This window comes from the organism of the source record quoted next, unplaced genomic scaffold, assembly GCF_019419815.1.
Source record: "Pyrus x bretschneideri cultivar Hongxiangsu unplaced genomic scaffold, Pyrus_bretschneideri_v1 Contig19, whole genome shotgun sequence".
NCBI lineage: Eukaryota > Viridiplantae > Streptophyta > Magnoliopsida > Rosales > Rosaceae > Pyrus > Pyrus x bretschneideri.
The window spans coordinates 1801669-1822433 of NW_025999490.1; the positions used below are offsets into that span (position 1 = coordinate 1801669).

Sequence of the window (20765 nt, forward strand, 5' to 3'; positions counted from 1 at the left end):
CGATTACATAGATCAATAAAACTGTTAATTTTCGTATTACACGGAGATTATGTGAGAACAAAATCTCAAACCATAAATTGGAACATGGAGTACGATGCTAATGGATCAATCACATCATCTAACCGCCCCCACAATCCCTGAACACCATATGAAGTAGATCCAGCTAATCAAACAGCTCCATCCTTTACACTTAGATCCAAAAGAGGTAGCAAACCCAAAAAAAAAAAAAAAAATTAAAATGAAGCAACTCTCCTATAGAGAGAAATCAAACTAGTAAACTCAAATCAAACCAAAGTCCAAGACAATTGTTGAAAATTATTAAATATAAACAAAATAAGAGGATAAAATCATGTCACCGCATCACATCCTCTAGACATCCGAAAGTCATATCACTACACCAGCTAAACCCAAGTGTCGTAGTGACTAAACTTGATCCCAATGCAATTAGGCATCTTCCATGGCTTCCAGCTTCAACTCTATATCAAATGTGATAATTGAATTCAAAACTTTGTATTAATTGTGTGCGTAGGTCAAAAAACGACGATTATCATGATGACTAAAGTGTTTCACGGTTACAATTCAACATCAAAATAGAATAAACAGAAATTGAAAGGGAAGAGACCAAGAATGATTTTCAAGCAGATTGCCCCCAACCCCCAAAGCCAAAGGCAGGGCTCGATGGCAGAGGAATTTTCCTGGGTTTTCTCTAGACGGCTACGGTTTTTCGTCAGATTTGTTAACAACGTTATACAATGAATTATTTAATATCATCCTAAACAAAACTTTACGGTACAAATAAGTTTAAAATACTTGAATCCCTTTTTTTTTTTTTTTTTTTTTTTGTGCGTTGCAATTTCTCAAAATCCTTGAATCCGTTTTCTTTCTGCACTCTTCAACGTTGAATTAATAATGACATTGCAAGTCTCAAGCAATTAATTTTGCAATTTCACGACTAATGAATCTGATTTTGTTCTTTTATAGGAACAATTAATTGATTTTCAATGCGAGAAAAAGAAGAAAAATAGATAGATGTTGCAACTGATCGCAAATCGTTAAATAATAAATTTGACATCAAAACAACTTAACTAAATGACTTTGGTTAGGAGGATTGCTGAAGTTCTCTTTTGACTGCAGAGCTTTTGCTGTTGTACAACATTGAGGAACACAAATGTCTCTGCGACTAATTAGCCACATTGCTATATTGACATCATCTTTGCCACACAAGAATAACACTATTGCTAACTCACTTCTCTTATCTTGTACATAATTACAAATGAGTCCGATGTACATTTCCACGGCTCACTTGTATTAAAAAGTGTGTCAACAATAATATCAACTTAGTGCGTCTAAATATAATTACTGATACTATATCGACTTGCAACATTTCAATTTACAAATTAATTTAAACATAGTAACGGCATTTTTTTTTTTTCTTTTCTAGAGCAACAACTAGTTTCTATTTAAGAACTTGCAACGTTCTAAATTAATTGTTTTGAGAAAAAGAAAACAGTTTTTAGGCCGGAATATTATTTGTTATTATTACTTCTCTGCAACATACTTTGTAATTAATTGGTCATAAACATACGTTTTCTCATCAAAAGGAAAAAAAAAAAAACATTATGCTTTCAAGAACTCAAGAAGAAAATACTGCAGTAGAAAAAATTGCAAGACAATGAAGGGACAAAGCTCTGCAACAATACCCTTCGTTCTCTCATTCCTTTTGCTCTTTAGTAGCACTGTTTATTGTCTCACTCCTTTCTGTGCATCTATTGATCCACCAATAAAGGATATCCCTGATCTCAAATACACCCCCATACCGCTTCCGAAACATTCTCAACAAATTCTCAATGACTTCCTCCAATGCCTTGCTGTAAAATTTCAGTCCACCACCCACCCTATCATGGAAGCCATTTACACCCCACAAAATACCTCATTTCACCAAGTTTTGCTGGCACACACTAAAAACCGCAGATACACAATGCTTGATACTCCAAAACCTTTGGCTATTGTAGCAGCCAAGCACGAACGCCATGTGCAAGCAACCGTAATTTGTGCAAAACAACACGGGTTGCAGATTAGAATCCGAAGTGGTGGCCATGATTATGAGGGTCTATCATATGTATCGGATGTCGCCTTTGTCATTCTTGACATGTTCAATCTTCGATCCATTGATGTTAATGTGACGGAAGGGAGGGTTTGGGTTCAGTCAGGGGCTACAATTGGTGAACTTTATTATGAAGTTGGAAAGAAAAGTAGGGTTCATGGGTTTGCAGCTGGATCTTGTCCAAGTGTCGGTATTGGTGGTCACTTTAGTGGTGGTGGGTATGGTCCTTTGTTGAGAAAATATGGGCTTACAGTGGATAATAGTTGAAGATGCTAGACTAGTTAATGTGAATGGTGAAATCCTTGATCGAAAGTCAATGGGAGAAGATCTATTTTGGGCCATTAGAGGAGGTGGTGGAGCAAGCTTTGGAGTCATTCTTTCGTGGAAGATCAAATTGCTTCCAGTTCCAGCCAAAGTAACTGTGTTTCAGGTAGAAAGGATGCTGGAACAAGGCGCTAAGGATATGGTTCATCGATGGCAATACGTTGCACCTAAGCTCCCTGAAGACCTCTTCATTAGAACAGCAATAAAAACCAAGAATGGCTCCCAAGAGGGCACGAAGACTGCGGTAGCAATATTCACTTGTCAATTTCTGGGACGAGCAGACAAGCTTCTTCAATTGATGAATGAAAGTTTCCCTGAGTTGGGTTTACAGCAAAAAGACTGCTTTGAAATGAGTTGGGAAGAATCCATGGTATTCTTGGCTGGTTGCCCAGTTGGAACTCCCCTAGAAGTTCTACTTTCTAGGCCAAATTTCCTGTAATTTTCTTCAAAAGTAAGTCCGACTACGTGAAAAAACCAATTCCAAAACATGGTTGGAAATCTTTATGGAAAAATTTGATTAAGATAGATCACTTGTTAGTGCAATTGAACCCTTACGGCGGAAGAATGAGTGAGATTTCTGAATCAGGAACTCCATTCCCTCACAGAGCTGGAAACCTGTTTTCAGTTCAGTACTTTATTTCTTGGAAGGAAGAAGAGATTGAGACTATCAAGCGGAATATTCACATGTCAAGAAAGTTGTACAAAAGTATGGCTCCATATGTCTCCCAGAACCCAAGAGAGGCTTTGCAAAACTATAGGGATCTTGACATAGGTGCCATTCTGCACAACCGGACTAACTTTCAAACAGCTAGACGTTATGGTAGCAAATATTTCAAGGGTAACTTTGATAGATTGGTACGTGTGAAAACTATGGTAGATCCCCATAATTTTTTCCACCATGAACAAAGTATTCCTCCCCTTTAAGAGATGCAGAGAATCATAAAGTCAATTGCATTGGTAATGTACCAACAAACTTGTAGGTAAGGATACAACAGGGTGAAGTGGGCAAAAACATACAAGCAATTGGAGTTATGAAATTAAAAATTCTTGTTAGTATGGCGTTTCCTATGACACAATTGATTAGTTCTGAGAGTTTTGATCTCTGACATGATCTTTGTAGTACTAGATTCATTGGCTTCAATGGATCCTTCATCAGTTTCAGTTTCTTGCAATATTTGGGATTAGTTGTTAATTAACTTTCATTTTTGTTTTTTGTTTTTGTGTAAGGGCCGTCTTACCGGGAGTCATGTTCTTCACTTTGTTTTAATCTTAAATCTTCTCCTTTCATGAATAAAATATGTTGTATTCTTGTTAATAAAAAAATTATGACATTAAAACAAATTGAAAATTAATACAGTTAATTATTGAAAGTAGTGGACTACTCTGGTGTTATTCTTTTGACTCCTTTAATGAAGTTATTTTCTAAGCAAAAATAAAAAATAAAATTAAAACCAACACGCAATGTACTGCTACATTGTCACATGCACAAGCCTTCACTCATCACATGCGCAATTCCCTTCTCTTTCTCTCCATCTATTTCGTAATTTTTTTTCTTTTTTATTTTCCTCCTTTCTTTCTCCCTATCCTCTCTACTCTCACCCCTAGCCACTCTCTCTATCCTGTTTCCTCTCACCCGTCCTCACTCACTCTCTTCCTTTATGTGTCATGTCACTCGGTTTGTATTACGGGTGGGTATGGTTCCAATTGGTTCGGTATTTTGCTAAAATAAAAACCAAACCGAATTTTCAATTTGGTTCGGTTTAAATTTTTTCGATTTTTGTTCGGTTCGATTTTTTTGGTCCGATTTCGGTTCGGTTTTGGTTTCTTTGGGTCTTAAACAATTCAAAATCAACTCCTTGTGTAGAGGTTTTAATTTGAAATGAAAAATCATGCTTGAGCTTAAATGTTTAGACTCAAACAAATTTTTGAAGATTTCTAACTGTTTTTGGTGATAAAATTTGCTTTGGTTAAGGGGAATAACTAACAAAGAAGAATAAAATTACGAGGTTCCTCAAATGAACATAAATATTCATCATCAATTGAAAGTGGATACACCAAAAGAAAATGGCCAAGGAAGAACTATGTGTCAAGTTAATTTCCCAGGTTGACGGCTTTGTTTAGCATGTTCATTCATTTTCATAATTGATATATATTAAATACCTAATAATATATATATCGGTTTGGTTTGGTTTCCAGATCACCAAAATCGAAATCGAACCAACCAATTTTGGTTCGATTCGATTTTTTTTTTTTAGTTCGTTTTTTTTCAGCATCCACCACTCTCTACAAATTCCGGCAATACCTGCCTTTAGCTGTAGCCCGTTCATCGGAGTAGGATTCTCTCCCTTCCTAATACTATTCCCTTCCATCATCTCCTCCTATGATGCATGGACACGGACACGGATATGCGGATACGATACAACACGACACGGGGATACGTCAAACTTCTAAAAATAAAGACACAATACGGCAATTAAAAATAATATAAATAAATAAATAAATCTAAATATTATAAAATAAGCATTCAAATATACTATTCAAGTTCAAATTTATTTGGATAAACTTCAAACATTTAAAAAGATAATTCACTAAACAACTAAATTAGTCTTCAAAGTTGAAAAACTAAAAAGCATCCAAATGACTTAAAAATTTCCTTTTAAAATATTAGTTATAATATTATATTTTCAAATCTTATAGTTACTGCGAACCTTGACAATTAACTCACTTAAGATTACATCTATATCGTCCATCCACACACTATGATATCCTTAAAAACAACCTATCACTCCAAACCCTCCCACCACTAACACAACTTTCTGATGTGTTCTCTAATCGTTCCTCTCACCACTTCCTCGCATTCTACAAAACTGGTATACATAAGAAATGAGAGGAAGATATGTCCTCCACGTGACTAGGTGTAACTTCTTTTTTTTCATTATCAATAAAATATCTCTCGTACCGTCGAGGTTTTCTAAAAAAGAAATAAAAAATAAAAAAATTTATAAAAAAGCCAATGCACCAAACTGTGACTTCGTTTGTCCATGGTAATTTAAAAAAGGACTAGGATTCTCTCCCTTTCTCTTTCTATTCCCTTTCATCCCCTCCTCTCACATTCTCTATTTTGTCTTTCCATTCAAATAGGAAGGGAGGAAAGGGGAGAGAAAAAAAAAAGGAAAGAGAATCTTACTCCATTAAAAAATAAATCAATTTTATTGAGCGCAGGAGTTTCATGTGTGGCGCGGAATTCATATCTGTTACTTGTTTGGTGGAAGAGAATCTAACTTTTAATCGAATAATGCCGGAGAGGTGCAGCCAGTTTGGCCACAAATGTCTAGTCTTCTCCACAAACACAAATTAATGTCATGGGAGGACATGGAAGTGTCCCTATTTAAGTCGCGGTCCAAAAATGATGCACGTTTTCTATGTGATGATGTGACTCAAGCATATATGTAAGTATATTGTCGGTCGACCCACCAAAAAAGTAAGAGCATATGTACGTACCTGAGAGTTGGGATCGTATATAGTTAATAAGATTATAAGGCTGGTACAAGATTTTATTGAAAAACTTTGTTACCTTATTTTCTTTTTTTTTCTTCCGAGTGTTGTAACAGGGGCTTGAAATTATTATTTTTTCTTCTGAGTTTCATAGTTTGATAGAATATGGGATTCCATTATTTTATTTTTAAGAAAAGAATCATAAATAGAAAAGCGTCTAGGGCAATCAATAAAGGATATGGGTCCAGTTGAAGAGCTTGTTGGGCACAAGCAGGAAAAGAGTCGAGCTAAATACAATTCGAGGATTTTTTTATCACCTAAATTAGCCAAGGCATCAGCAGAAAAATTGGTTTCTCTGAGAGCAAGTTCAGCAGACCTTGAAATGTTTGGACATTTGGCTTGAATTGCCCTCAAACCAACAAATTCATCTCCACCATTCCTAAAAGAGGAAAGGCAATTGGATCAAAGGCAGCAGCCCGTTGGACTGGCCTTGCAATAATTGTCGAGCCTTGAGCCCGCTAGCGAGGCACGACGCCATCATGCTGTAGAAAGGAGGGCCTACGTCGTTGAGTCAATATTATATTGTATATATCATCGTAATCTTAGTTTATTTTGATTATTATTTTGGAAAAATTTTGATATTATAAATTGTATTTTCAATATAGGATTTCTGACTTCCTCTAGAGCAAAACGTGATCAAATGAATGAATTTTGGAGTAATTCTAATTGGAGGATGTTCGTGTGTATCTCAATTTGCACGTGTCAAAGTTTCATATTTTTCTACAAAGCTTTTTATTTATGGCGATGAAATAAAGGTGCAGCGCGTGGCATTGAAAAATGACATTTTTGGGCTTAATTACGAGTTTTGAAGCCCAAGATGACATCTTATGGGTTCGTGGCATTTTGGAGAATGTATGAGGTTTTGGAGCAGATATGGGTCCAAAACGTGGTTGGACAATTTTGCCATATTTTATTTGTGTTGCAGTATAAATAAGACTTTTTAGCCATTAGGGTTTCGAAAGAGAGAGTAGAGAACGCACACGCTAATTTGGAGAATTGATTTTGATGATTCAAGTTTATTTTCAAAATGTTTTCTATCCATGTTCTTAATAATATTTTGTTGGGTAAATTACACAAAACTACCTCAACTATGAGTCGAATCATAATCTCATATCTCATGTTTTAAAAATTGCAATGTCATACCTCAATTTATGAATTAGTTAGATTTTCTATTAATTTTGCTGTTAAATGATGACGTAGAAGAAGTGGGGCCCACTCCTTTGCCAACTGGAATAAAAAATGAACTAAATAATAATAAAATATTAAATTTTATTTAATGATTAAAATTAATAATAAAATTAATTATTAATAATAAAATTAAAAATACTAATAAAAAAAAAACATTTCTCTCCTTTCTTCCCACACCTCTCTCCCTCCTCCTCATCCCATCCCATCCCATCCCATCCCAAACCCAATCTTACTCTTGACTCGCAGCCTCCTTCTTCCCCCACTTCCCGATCCTAAACTTTGATCGCCGACTCCCAGCCTCGACAAATTGCTCGAGCCCAGCGCCGACCCTTTGTTACCCCTAAACCCAACAAGGCTCTCCTGCGGCAGCGGACCCGATCTCGTCTTTATCCTATTCAACGCCAGCGACGACGCCAGAATGGGAGACATCGAAGCCGTCGGCTTCGCCGCCCTCGATGCGGACGTAGACGACTTCTTCGTAGTCGGGCCATTCAAGCTCGCGGACTCTGCCCATTGAATCCCAAACCCAAGGTGTTTGGGTTTGTCGGATCTGTGAGTGGTGGCCCGGGGAGGGAGTCAAGTAAGGATGGGGAATTTGGCCGGAGAGAATAGCTGGAGGAGATGAGGGAATAGAAAGAATTAAAATACGATTTAGAATGATAGATAAGTGTAAAAACGAAATGACAGGCAGGGTGCACTATCTCCAAGTGCAAGGAGAGACCTGCAAAACTCTATAAACTTTTGTTATTGAAATGAATTTCTTCACTGGACTTTTGATGGATGTGAAGTGGTGATGGATCTCTTTCCTACAAAATCTCAAGGTGCTTTTACCCGAATACTCTTATGACACTATTCCAAGAGTGCCTGAATTTTGGCCTACCGATGAGTATCGCAAGGAAATTGCCATGGTAAAACTCCAGTGTGTACAGCTAAAAATCACAGTGGTGAACTCAAGTTTTGTTGGACTATATACTTTACTCAATTACAAATAAGAAGCATCGTAAGATCAATACAATAGATTACCGAAACGGCTCATCCAAAATCCAAATGTGAAAATGAGGAAGATTTAAGTGTCATCTTAAAAGAAGCACTGCCTGAACCTTTGGATAATACAAAAATGAATACAAATTACAAACGCCCCCTTCAACAAATGTTCCAAACCATCTTCTCAAAAGGCGTGGTCAAACGGTGAAGTAGGACTCGGTAAAAAACGTTTTATTGAGAACCATGTGAAACAGAACTTCAGACTAGAGATTAGTTGTTGACTTGAATAAACTCTTGTCACAATCCTAAAAAACAATCCATTGTCAACCCTATAATACAAAGGAAAACTAATGAAAAGGGCTTGAAAACTTTGAGTTTTAATGATAAGGAAAAAATAAAGGGTAAAATGAATAATAGCAAGATTGACTTTTTAGTGTAAAAATATGGTTTTTCGTTAAAGTGAATAGTACTGTAGGCTCGTTAAAACTTCCATAATACAATCCACAAAATATATAAATATTGTTTTTGCAAATACATGAATAAAATTAAGAGAACTTTAACGAAAAGCTTCCGGTACTGTTCACTTTAACAAAAAAACTACATTTTTACACTAAAAAGTCAATTCTGGTACTATTCACTTTAAACTTAATTTTGTTTTTATCGTTAAAACTCAAAGTTTTCAAGCCATTTTCATTAGTTTTCCTAACTTAAATTTGTCTGTCACTGGTGTATTGCCAACTGCCTTGTCAAATTCCATTCCAAAGGGATACAAGCTGGACATAAAGTTCTATGCTCAAAATTTAGAAGGCGCAAATACGCTTTTCTATTTTTCTTTTTTGACACAAACTAATGTGCCTTTTTGTTCAGAGGGCACATTTGATATAGTTTTGTGTTCAATAAAATTTAACAAGCACAAATATGTATTTGTGCTTAATAAAAATGATGAGGGCACAAATGAATTGTGTTCTTAGCTCATTTTTCTCGTAATGTCTCACCATTAAATCTAGTAGAAATTCATGCATCACCACGCGGAGTTAATTATCGGGGAAAGAGAACGTAGTCATGCTATCGTAGAACTGCAAAAACAAATACAAGTAGTTGGTAGCAAATTTGGAAATCATTTTAAAAGGAAGAAACAATCATGAAAACAAAACAAAACTCAATGAGATTACAAAAATTTGATACGGAATTGCTGAAGACAAACTAACAACCACGGAATTCTGCCTATAGCGACTTATGCGAGAGACAAGAGTGTTTCTACTTTAGTAAGTACATCACCGAGAGGGAGAGAGATCGTAAAAAAAAAAAAAAAATCTAATGCTTCTTGTGGCAACAAATATTCAAAAGCTTCACATGGAACACATGTCCTCAATTTGTAACAGTTTTAGAATTAAGAGGATTTTTAATTCCATGTTGTTGAGGGAGGAGATAATCAGGGAGAGGGAAAATTTTGGTGAAATTAAAATAGACGGATAGATTAACATTTTGACACGAAGAATGTTAAATTCGCGTTCATGTATTTGGAAGGGAAGTAAATACTTGATATAAACACCAAATTTTACCCGAAACGATTGTTTAAATAGGGATCCTTTAATTAGTGCGTTGATTTTGACCGTAAATTAAAACGTGTTGGATACATGTACCATAAAAAAATGAATTTACCCAGCTTTACACGACTACTCGTCATTCTATGGTTTCAATATAAATACCACAAAGTCAATAAAAGAAAACATGAATTACAATTGCAACCATACAATGAAGACAATACAAAGCCCTATTGCAGTACTAATCTCCATCCTCTCAGTCTTTTCCCTTATACTACCGCGGGCAACTTCAGATCCAATTCTCTCTGACTTCCTCCAATGCCTTCCAAAGCAATCTCAGCCCACCTATCAAATCTTTGATGCCATTTACACCCGAGACAACACCTCATTTCAATCTGTTTTGCAGCACTACATTAGAAACAGAAGATTTTCTACCCCCACAACTCCAAAGCCTTTGGCTATTGTAACTGCCAAGCATGAATCACATGTGCAAGCAACTGTTATTTGTGCAAATCAACATGGGTTGCAGATTAGAATCCGAAGTGGTGGGCATGACTATGAGGGCCTATCATATGTATCGGATGTTCCCTTTGTCATTCTTGACCTACTCAATCTTCGAGCCATTGATATTAAAGTCGCAGATAAGAGCGCTTGGGTTCAGGCTGGGGCAACTATTGGTGAACTGTACTATGAAATTGCCAATAAAAGTAAGGTTCATGGGTTTCCTGCGGGAGCTTGCCTAAGTCTTGGTACCGGTGGCCACTTTAGTGGTGGCGGGTACGGGTACTTGATGAGAAAATATGGGCTTACAGTGGATAATATTGAAGATGCGAAACTAGTTAATGTGAACGGGACAATTCTTAATAGAAAGTCCATGGGAGAAGATCTTTTTTGGGCCATTAGAGGAGGAGGTGGAGCGAGCTTTGGAGTCATTCTGTCGTGGAAGGTCAAGTTGGTTCCAGTTCCAGCCAAAGTGACAGTATTCAATATTCAAAGGACTTTAGAGCAAGGTGCTACGGATGTTATTTACAAGTGGCAATACATAGCTCCCAAGTTGCCCAAAGACATCTTCATCAGAGCAATGCCGCAAGTGAAGAATGTTGGAAATTCAAATCAAAAAAAGGGTGCTACTAGCCATTGTTGAAAATCAATGTCAAAGTTAGGCATTGAAAGTTTGGCAATGTTAGGTATGGTTGAATAAAAATTATTAGGTGCAATTAATGTGTTTTGTGTGGTAATAAATAATCTTAGTTTAATCATTTGGTTTGCTATAAATACCCAAGTTCTCAAGCATTGTAAATCATCCCATCAAAATCCCATTTCTCATTCTCATTTTAAGCTTGTAAGCTATAGAGTTTGTAAACTCTCTTTTCATATATCAAAGTCCAAGTGTTTTATCAAAGCTTGTTGCTTCCCTCCTTTCTCTATTTCTTTCTTTGTCCAATTTTATTTGAGAGTGCAAAGTGAAAGAGGTGTGATAGAGTTTGTAAACTTATCACCCACATATTTTGGTATTGAGTTAGTAAACTGTCAAATACCAACAATTGGTATCAGAGCCAGAATACCATTCTGGCAGGTGCAGCAGTTATGGCGTCCAACTTAGTGCAACTCCAAGTTCCCACATTGAAGAAAGAAAATTATGAAAGATGGTGCATCCAATTCAAAGCATTGTTTGGATCACAGGAGCTATGGGAAGTTGTCAGTAGTGGGTATGTTGTACCCACTGCCGAGCAAGAAGCCGTATATACTGCGGATCAAAGGAACACTCTCAAGGACTTACGAAAGAAGGACCAAAAGGCGCTGTATCTTCTATACCAGGGTTTGGAAGATTCAACGTTCGAGAAGGTTGCAGAAGCAACAACGAGCAAGCAAGTATGGGATACACTCAGTACAATCTACAAAGGAGTAGATCGAGTCAAGAAAGTGAGGTTACAATCACTTCGAGCAGATTTTGAAACTGCTCATATGAATGAAGGGGAGAGCATCTCCGACTATCACTCAAGGCTCATTGTGATAGTAAATCAGATGAGGAGAAATGGCGAGAGACTCGATGAAGTACGAGTTGTGGAGAAGATACTCCGGTCACTCACATCTAAGTTTGAGCATATGGTGACTGCCATTGAGGAATCCAAGGATTTGGAGGTGATGAGCGCAGAAGAGCTACTAGGATCCCTCCTAGTTCACGAGCAACGCATTCAGAAGAATGCAAGCCCCACAACGCTAGAGCAAGCTTTGGAGTCAAAGTTGAATATTGACAAACCAAATAAAAGTCGTGGGCAGTGGAACTCACGTCGTGGGAGCTCATCCAACCGTAGCCGAGGACGAGCCCGAGGAAGAGGTCGAGGCTATGCACAAAATCAAGGTCAGTCTCAGGAGTGGAGATCTACTCGAGGAAAGGCGCATATCCAGTGTCACAACTGTAAGCAATATGGACATTATGCCAATGAATGTTCACATAAAAATGGTGAGCATGTCAACATGGCAGAATCAAGTGGAAATACTGATGAAGAACTTACAGTCTTACTAGCACACCATGATTCCAGTAGCCAACAAAATGTTTGGTATTTGGACTCTGGTGCAAGCAATCACATGTGTGGAAAGAAGGAGTTTTTTGCCGAACTCAAAGAAGGGGCCTATGGATCTGTAAGTCTTGGTGACTCCTCAAAGTTGCCAGTTGAAGGCAAAGGGAAGATCAAGATCATCCAGAAGGATGGAAGAGAAGAATACATCTCCAATACCTACTACATACCAGGTATGAAGAGCAACATTCTGAGCATTGGTCAACTGCTCCAGAAAGGGTACATTATACATATGGAGAACATGCTTCTCACTCTCAGGAATGCAAGGAGAAAGCTTATTGCACGTGTTCGAATGTCAAAGAACCGGATGTTTCCGTTGAATTTGAACACAAAGATTGGAAGCTGCAACATCGGTGTAATGGAAGATGAGTCATGGAAATGGCATCTTCGATTTGGCCATCTTAATTTCAATGGCCTAAAGTTGCTGTCAAGTGGAGGAATGGTTCGTGGTCTACCCCAGATTGAAGCCACACGCCAAGTATGTGAAGGTTGTGTGCTTGGCAAGCAAGCACGACTATCATTCCCTGTTGGTGATACATGGAGAGCAAAGGCACCACTGCAGTTGGTGCACACAGATATATGTGGTCCATTGGATCCCATGTCTTATGGAGGTAATAGGTATTTTATTACCTTCATTGATGATTTCAGTAGAAAGACTTGGGTCTATTTTCTCAAGGAGAAGTCAGCTGCCCTAAAAATTTTCAAGGAGTTCAAGGCACTCACAGAGGCAGAAAGTAACCACAAGCTTGTGGCTGTGAGATCAGATAGAGGTGGAGAGTACACCTCCAATGCTTTCCAAGCATACTGCAAGGAGCAAGGAATTAGGCATCAACTTACTGCTGCCTATACCCCACAGCAAAATGGGATAGCCGAAAGAAAGAATCGAACCATCCTTGACATGACAAGGTCCATGCTTAAGGAGAAGAATTTGCCAAAAGAGTTATGGGCAGAAGCTGTAGCTTGTTCGATTTATTTGTTGAATCGATGTCCAACAAAGAGTGTCAAGAGGATGACACCACAAGAGGCTTGGAGTGGATACAAGCCGAATGTTACACACCTAAGAATTTTTGGGTGTGTTGCATATGCTCAAGTTCCAGAAGCCAAGAGGAGGAAACTTGATGATAGAGGTGAGAAGTGTGTGTTTGTGGGCTATAGTGAAGAGTCCAAGGCATACAAGCTCTACAACCCACTAACTGGCAAACTAGTGGTTAGTAGAGATGTCATCTTCAGTGAGGAAGAGACATGGACGTGGAACAACAAAGAAGTCAGTAAAGAGAAGATCGTCTCCACTGATTTTGAAGAACCAGAAGTTGTACCACCGATTGAGCAACAGCCTGCTCAAACAATCACAACAACTCCAGTGCACAGAATTGCAAGGAGTGGTCCTACATCTAGTGAGGAAAGCAGCTCCTCAACTCCAGTGAGGTTAAGGAGCCTCACAGAGATTTATGGACAAGAAGAAGAAGAAGAAACCAACCTTTTCTGCTTGTATGCAGACCACGAGCCTTTCTCATTCAATGAAGCTGTGGAAGAAGATTGTTGGAAGAAAGCCATGGAAGAAGAGATCCATGCCATCGAGAAGAATGACACTTGGGAGCTGACAAAGCTCCCACCAAATCAGAAGGCTATTGGTGTCAAGTGGGTTTACAAGATCAAACGCACTGCAGATGGGAGTGTGGATCGATACAAATCAAGGCTTGTAGCAAAGGGCTACAAACAGAAGTATGGAGTGGACTATGATGAAGTCTATGCTCCAGTTGCGAGACTTGACACGGTAAGATTGCTAATCTCTCTTGCCGCACATCATAAATGGAAAATTTATCAACTAGATGTCAAGTCAGCCTTCCTTAATGGAGTACTTGAGGAAGAAGTGTACGTGGAACAACCGGAAGGCTTCCAAGTACAAGGAGAAGAAGATAAGGTGTATCGTTTGAAGAAGGCTTTGTACGGCCTCAAGCAAGCACCACGAGCTTGGAACTCAAGGATCGACAACTACCTTCACCAAAATGGATTTCAGAAATGTCCATACGAGCATTCAGTTTACATGAAGAATGGTGAAAAAGGGGAGTTCTTAATTATTTGTCTCTATGTAGATGATTTATTGTTTACAGGAAACAATGAGGCAATGTTCCATGAGTTCAAGCAATCCATGTTCAGTGAATTCGAGATGACTGACAATGGATTAATGTCATACTTTCTTGGCATAGAAGTGAAGCAAGAAAGTGATGGTATCTACATCTCTCAACAAAGGTACATGAGAGACATATTGAAGAAGTTCAATATGGACAAGTGCAACACTGTCAATACCCCAGTCGCAACTGGATTGAAGCTGTCCAAAGGAGGAGAGGGTGAGTTTGTAAACTCAACAGTGTACAAAAGCCTCGTTGGAAGCCTAAGGTACCTTACAATCACAAGACCTGATATAGTTTATGGTGTTGGACTCGTGAGTCGATACATGGAAACACCAAGGGAGTCTCATTGGCTGGCCGCCAAGAGAATTTTGAGGTACATAAGAGGTACTCTAAACTATGGTCTATTTTATAATTTTGGTGAAGATGCAAAATTATTTGGTTATTCAGATAGTGATTGGGGAGGTGACCAAGATGAAAGGAAAAGCACAACTGGCTATGTGTTTTTTCTAGGATCAACAGCTTTCTCATGGACTTCAAAGAAGCAATCAATTGTTGCTTTGTCATCATGTGAAGCCGAGTATGTTGCTGTAGCCTCAACCGTGTGTGAGGCAATTTGGTTAAGAAATCTGTTGAAGTCAGTGTGTCATCCACAAGTGGAATCGACTGTGATTCATGTAGATAACGTGTCTGCAATCAAACTTGCAAAGAATCCTGTTCAACATGGAAGGAGCAAGCACATTGATACCAGGTTCCATTTTCTAAGGGACCATGTGAAGCAAAAGACAATTGAACTTGTCTACTGTCACACCAAGGAACAAGTGGCAGACATCTTCACAAAGCCATTGCCAATTGAAACATTCCGGCTACTGCGTGAAATGCTAGGAATGAAGGCGTTTTGATTTGAGGAGGTGTGTTGGAAATTCAAATCAAAAAAAGGGTGCTACTAGCCATTGTTGAAAATCAATGTCAAAGTTAGGCATTGAAAGTTTGGCAATGTTAGGTATGGTTGAATAAAAATTATTAGGTGCAATTAATGTGTTTTGTGTGGTAATAAATAATCTTAGTTTAATCATTTGGTTTGCTATAAATACCCAAGTTCTCAAGCATTGTAAATCATCCCATCAAAATCCCATTTCTCATTCTCATTTTAAGCTTGTAAGCTATAGAGTTTGTAAACTCTCTTTTCATATATCAAAGTCCAAGTGTTTTATCAAAGCTTGTTGCTTCCCTCCTTTCTCTATTTCTTTCTTTGTCCAATTTTATTTGAGAGTGCAAAGTGAAAGAGGTGTGATAGAGTTTGTAAACTTATCACCCACATATTTTGGTATTGAGTTAGTAAACTGTCAAATACCAACAAAGAATACTACTAATGGAACGAAGACTGTGGAAGTGTCTTTTATTGGTCACTTTTTGGGACAAACTGACAATCTTCTTCAATTGCTGAATGCAAGGTTCCCAGAATTGGGTTTACAAAGGAATGATTGTTTTGAAATGAGTTGGCTTGAATCGACTATATTCTGGGCTGACTTCCCAGTTGGAACCCCCATAGACGTTTTACTTGACAGGCCAAATGGGCCAGCAGCGTTCTTCAAAGTCAAGTCTGACTATGTGAAAGAACCAATTCCAAAACAAGGAATAGAATCTATATGGAAGATTATACTTAATATAGAGAAAGTGTGGATGCAATGGAACCCTTACGGTGGAAGAATGAGTGAGATTTCTGAGTCGGAAACACCATTCCCTCACAGAGCTGGAAACCTATTTTTGATTCAGTACTGGACGTTTTGGGGGGAAGAAGGAGCTGAGACTACCAAGAAGTACGTGGGCTTATCAAGAAAGTTGTATGAAGGAACTACTCCTTTTGTTTCCAAGAGCCCAAGGGAGACCTTCCAAAATTACAGGGATATTGATATTGGCGCCAATCTGGACAATCAGACAAACTTTGAAACTGCTAAAGTTTATGGAAGAAAGTATTTCAAGGGAAATTTTGAAAGATTGGTACGTGTAAAAACTGCGGTTGATCCCCAAAATTTCTTCAAGCATGAGCAAAGCATCCCGCCTCTTTAGAGAGGGAGATACAAGACTGAGAATAAAGGATATGGAACTAATTGTATGCCCCAATTTCCTTCTTTCGATATTGCCTTGAATGTGTTATTCTCAGTTTCTTTTGAAAGTCGTGAAAAAATTTGTCAGAACAATTGGGCTTTCTCAATAATTATTCCTAATTGTTTCGATATATGTGGATTTGTTTGTTGTCTAATGATGCACAACACAAGACAATACAGTTAAAATCACTGTAATATATGCATATGTATAAATAAGTTTATATAAATGCCGTACTTAAGCGTAAATCAAACCCACCGTATGGGTTCCACTGAGTCGATTTACACTGTATTTAGGTACCTCCGGCAAGTGGTCTAGTGGAATTTCATGTCAAATAGGCTCTTTGGCCTTGGGTTTGAGGCACGAAGCTGGCAAAAACACGAATGATTCTCTAGTTGAAGCTTTGGGAGGATGTGTGCCATTTGATTATGGTCAGGAGTGAGTTGAAATGTTTTTAGCTTTTTCGGCCCCCATTAAGGATTAGTCCTAAACCCTAACACCAAAGAACCTGGAAATTTATCTGAAGTGCTGGGGGTGACTGGAATTAGGATGTAGAGATGAGCAGCGATGGGACGCCGGAGGTAGAAGCAGCAACCTTGATCAGCTATGCCTCAAGGGACAGTGGTGAACACCAGCGACAACCATACATAGCAGTGACGCCACCATGATGGGATCACAAATCTCCGGACCCTATTCAACCTACAAGCTGCAATAAAATGGCAATGGAGAAGATGAAGTAGAAGGGAGCAGGGCTCCAATATATTTTTTGGTTTGTATTTCTGTTTGTAAAATTCGTTCTGACCCTTTCATTCACAGAGCTAGTGCTCTTATACAATAATACTTCATTGTATTAAATTATTAAATTATTAAAAATACTTCATTGTAAAGCTGGGTAGTACAAGGGAAAATACTTCATTCGGAAATATATCTATCCATCTTAATTAGCTAGATTAACTTTTTTGCTACATAATAATTGCCATATTAATCCCCTTTTTTTTTTTCGCGCAACATAACCATATTAATCATATGGGTCTTATTTTTGTTGTATCTCAACGATTTTTTGTCATATATAAATTTTTGCTTAGTTGAATCAGATGTGTAAAATGCAAACGTCTTCTATTCAATGTACCAAACTATAAATGTTTAATTCCTTTTTATTTTTACCATAAAATCCAAATGTGTTGGATGCATGTACCGTAGAAGAAGTCTAATGCTCTGATATAATTGTAGTATAAATACAACAATAAGTGATCAAGAAGAAAGTAAAAACTTATAGTAGAGAAAGTTGCTACTAACCAAACGATGAAGTTACCCAGTTCTATTGCATTAGCAGTCTCCATCCACTCTGTCCTTTCGTGTTTACTACCATGGGCAACTTCAGATCCAGTTTTCACTGGCTTCCTCCAATGTCTTCCAAAACAATCTCAGCCCACCTACCCAATCTTCGAAGCCATCTTCACCCATGACAACACTTCATTTCAGTCCGTTTTGCAACATTACATTAGAAACAGCAGATTCTTGACCCCAACAACCCCAAAACCTTTGGCTATTGTAGCCGCCAAACATGAATCACATGTGCAAGCAACCGTGATTTGTGTGAAACAACACGGGCTTCAGATTAGAGTCCGTAGTGGTGGCCATGATTATGAGGGTCTGTCATACGCGTCTGCTGTTCCCTTTGTCATTCTTGACATGTTCAATCTTCGAGCCATTGATGTTAATCTTGCAAATGAGAGCGCTTGGGTGCAATCTGGGGCTACTCTTGGTGAACTTTATTATGAAATCGCCAATAAAAGTAAGGTTCATGGGTTTCCAGCTGGAGCTTGTCTAACTGTTGGTGCCGGTGGCCACTTCAGTGGCGGCGGGTACGGACCTATGATGAGAAAATATGGGCTTACCGTGGATAATATTGAAGATGCAAAACTAGTCAATGTGAACGGAACAATTCTTGATAGAAAGTCAATGGGAGATGATCTTTTTTGGGCCATTAGAGGAGGAGGTGGAGCAAGCTTTGGAGTCATTTTGTCTTGGAAAATCAAGTTGGCTCCAGTTCCAGCTAAAGTGACTGTGTTCAATGTTGAGAGGACTTTAGAGCAAGGTGCTACAGATGTTGCTTATAAGTGGCAATACGTAGCACCGAAGCTGCCTGACGATGTTTTCATCAGAGCACAACCGCTAGTGATTTCGAATAAAGGCAAAAAGACCGTGAAAGTATCATTCATTGGTCTTTTCTTGGGTCAAAGTGACAAGCTTCTTCCATTGATGAATGAAAGTTTCCCAGAACTGGGTTTACAGCAAAAAGATTGTGTTCAAATGAGTTGGATCGAATCGACTGTATTCTGGGGTAACTACCCTGTTGGAACTCCCATAAATGTTCTACTTGAACGGCCAAACGGATCTGGATTTTTCTTCAAAGTTAAGTCTGACTATATAAAAGAGCCAATTCCAAAACAAGGATTAGAATTCTTGTGGCAGATGATGCTTGAAGTAGAGAAAGTGATGCTGCAATGGAACCCTTACGGTGGAAGAATGAGTCAGTTTTCCGAGTCAGACACTCCGTTCCCTCTGTTGGTATTCACAAGAGTTTACTAACTCAATACCAAAATATGTGGGTGATAAGTTTACAAACTCTATCACACCTCTCACTTTCACTCTCAATAAAATTGGACAAAGAAATAGAGAAAGGAGGGAAGCAACAAGCTTTGGTAAAACACTTGGACTTTGATATATGAAAGAAGTAGCAAGCTTGGTGATAACAAACACTTTGAAATATTAGAAGAGTTTACAACTTTTAAAGCTTACAAGCTGAAAATGAGAATGGAAATGGGATTTGGATGGTATGCAATAAAGCTTAGCAAGATGGCCTATTTATACAAAACAGAAATTGATAAACAATGCAACAACACATGCAATGAATGGGGTGTTTAACATCTTTACACCCTTTAAAACACATGCAAGAACTTTGGACAGTCTAGCACACATATGCAGCTATCTTTCCAGCTTGCAATCAACACTCTTTCGGCTAATACACAGCAGCACACTGCTGTCTTCCTGCTAGCACATCACATGGCAGCACACTTGCTGTCTTTCATCACCATTTCAGCTAGCACATGGAGGAAACTTTAGTCTTTGTAGTTGCAGCATGTGTGGATACAACCTATAAAGAAACTAACAGCTAGAAGCAACCTTTTACAGCCTGTTTTTATTTGAATTTCCAACACCCTCACAGGGCTGGAAACCTTTTTTTAATTCACTACTGGATTCATTGGTCGGAAGAAGGGTCCGAGATCGCCAACAAGTACATTGACTTGTCAAGAAAATTATATGAAGGAATGGCTCCATTTGTCTCCAAGAGCCCAAGAGAGGCCTTCCAAAATTACAGGGATCTAGACATTGGCGCCAATCTGCCTAACAAAACTAGCTTTCAGACTGCTGAGGTTTTTGGGAGAAAGTACTTCAGATGCAATTTTGATAGACTCGTACGTGTAAAAACTGCGGTTGATCCTCAGAATTTTTTTAACCATGAGCAAAGCATCCCGCCCCTTTAAAAGGAGTAGGATTCTCTCCCCTCATATTACCATCCCCTTCCATCCCCTTCTCTCACGCTCTTCTTTTTGTCTTATTTTCTATATAAAAAATTCAAAACAAGATGTAGACGTTGGCGAAGCTACAGAGGCGCAAGGAGGGGCTGCCGCCCCTCCGGTCGTCGGAAATCTCCACTGAGAGTGAGGGTTCCGCCCCTCCGATCTTCTAAACCTGCTGGTATTTGGGCTGGTGCGCTGCAATGCTCTGTTGGGTTTTAATGTTTTCAAGGAAGAAGACGACCTAATGTTGTTTAAAAACCAAACGACATCGTCATATGCTATTGTTTATAAAGCTCTGTTCCCTTTAATGAAACGGTGTGGATTGGTGGGTTCCTTTTAGTTTCTTTTTTATTTTTTAATTTATTGATGTGGGCTTCCTTTCCAACCGCATTACCGTTGGTTTAGTTGATTAAACATTCTTGCCCAAAGAAACCAGCCCACCATTTCAATTCTCTTCCCTTTATCTCATTTGTTTAGACTAAAGAGCAACAATTAATAAGTTGATGTTTGTTATTGTTCCTTTTTTATTCTTGCTATTATTTTCAGAATTTAAAATTATTTCATCTTATTTTCTTTTAATCCTTGAGAGATTATGATTTTGAGGACTTGTTTCCCAATGAACAAAAGTTTTGTGAGAATGATATTAATGTTCCTAACATGATGGACTG

General features: G+C 38.3%; 2 protein-coding genes and 1 pseudogene across 2 annotated transcripts; all 3 read left to right on the forward strand.

The window, feature by feature from the left end:
- Window positions 1-1129: 1129 nt before the first annotated feature.
- On the forward strand, window positions 1130-3799 carry LOC103952421 (annotated as a pseudogene).
- A 5983-nt stretch (window positions 3800-9782) lies between these two features.
- On the forward strand, window positions 9783-16477 carry LOC103952422 (berberine bridge enzyme-like 4). The gene is made up of 2 exons (XM_048582601.1): window positions 9783-10798; window positions 15770-16477. Exons 1-2 carry the CDS (start codon window positions 9887-9889, stop codon window positions 16475-16477), a joined length of 1620 nt encoding a protein of 539 aa, XP_048438558.1. The 5' UTR covers window positions 9783-9886.
- A 1338-nt stretch (window positions 16478-17815) lies between these two features.
- On the forward strand, window positions 17816-20061 carry LOC103952423 (berberine bridge enzyme-like 4). The gene is made up of 2 exons (XM_048582618.1): window positions 17816-19074; window positions 19734-20061. Exons 1-2 carry the CDS (start codon window positions 17816-17818, stop codon window positions 20059-20061), a joined length of 1587 nt encoding a protein of 528 aa, XP_048438575.1.
- The last annotated feature ends 704 nt before the right edge of the window (window positions 20062-20765 follow it).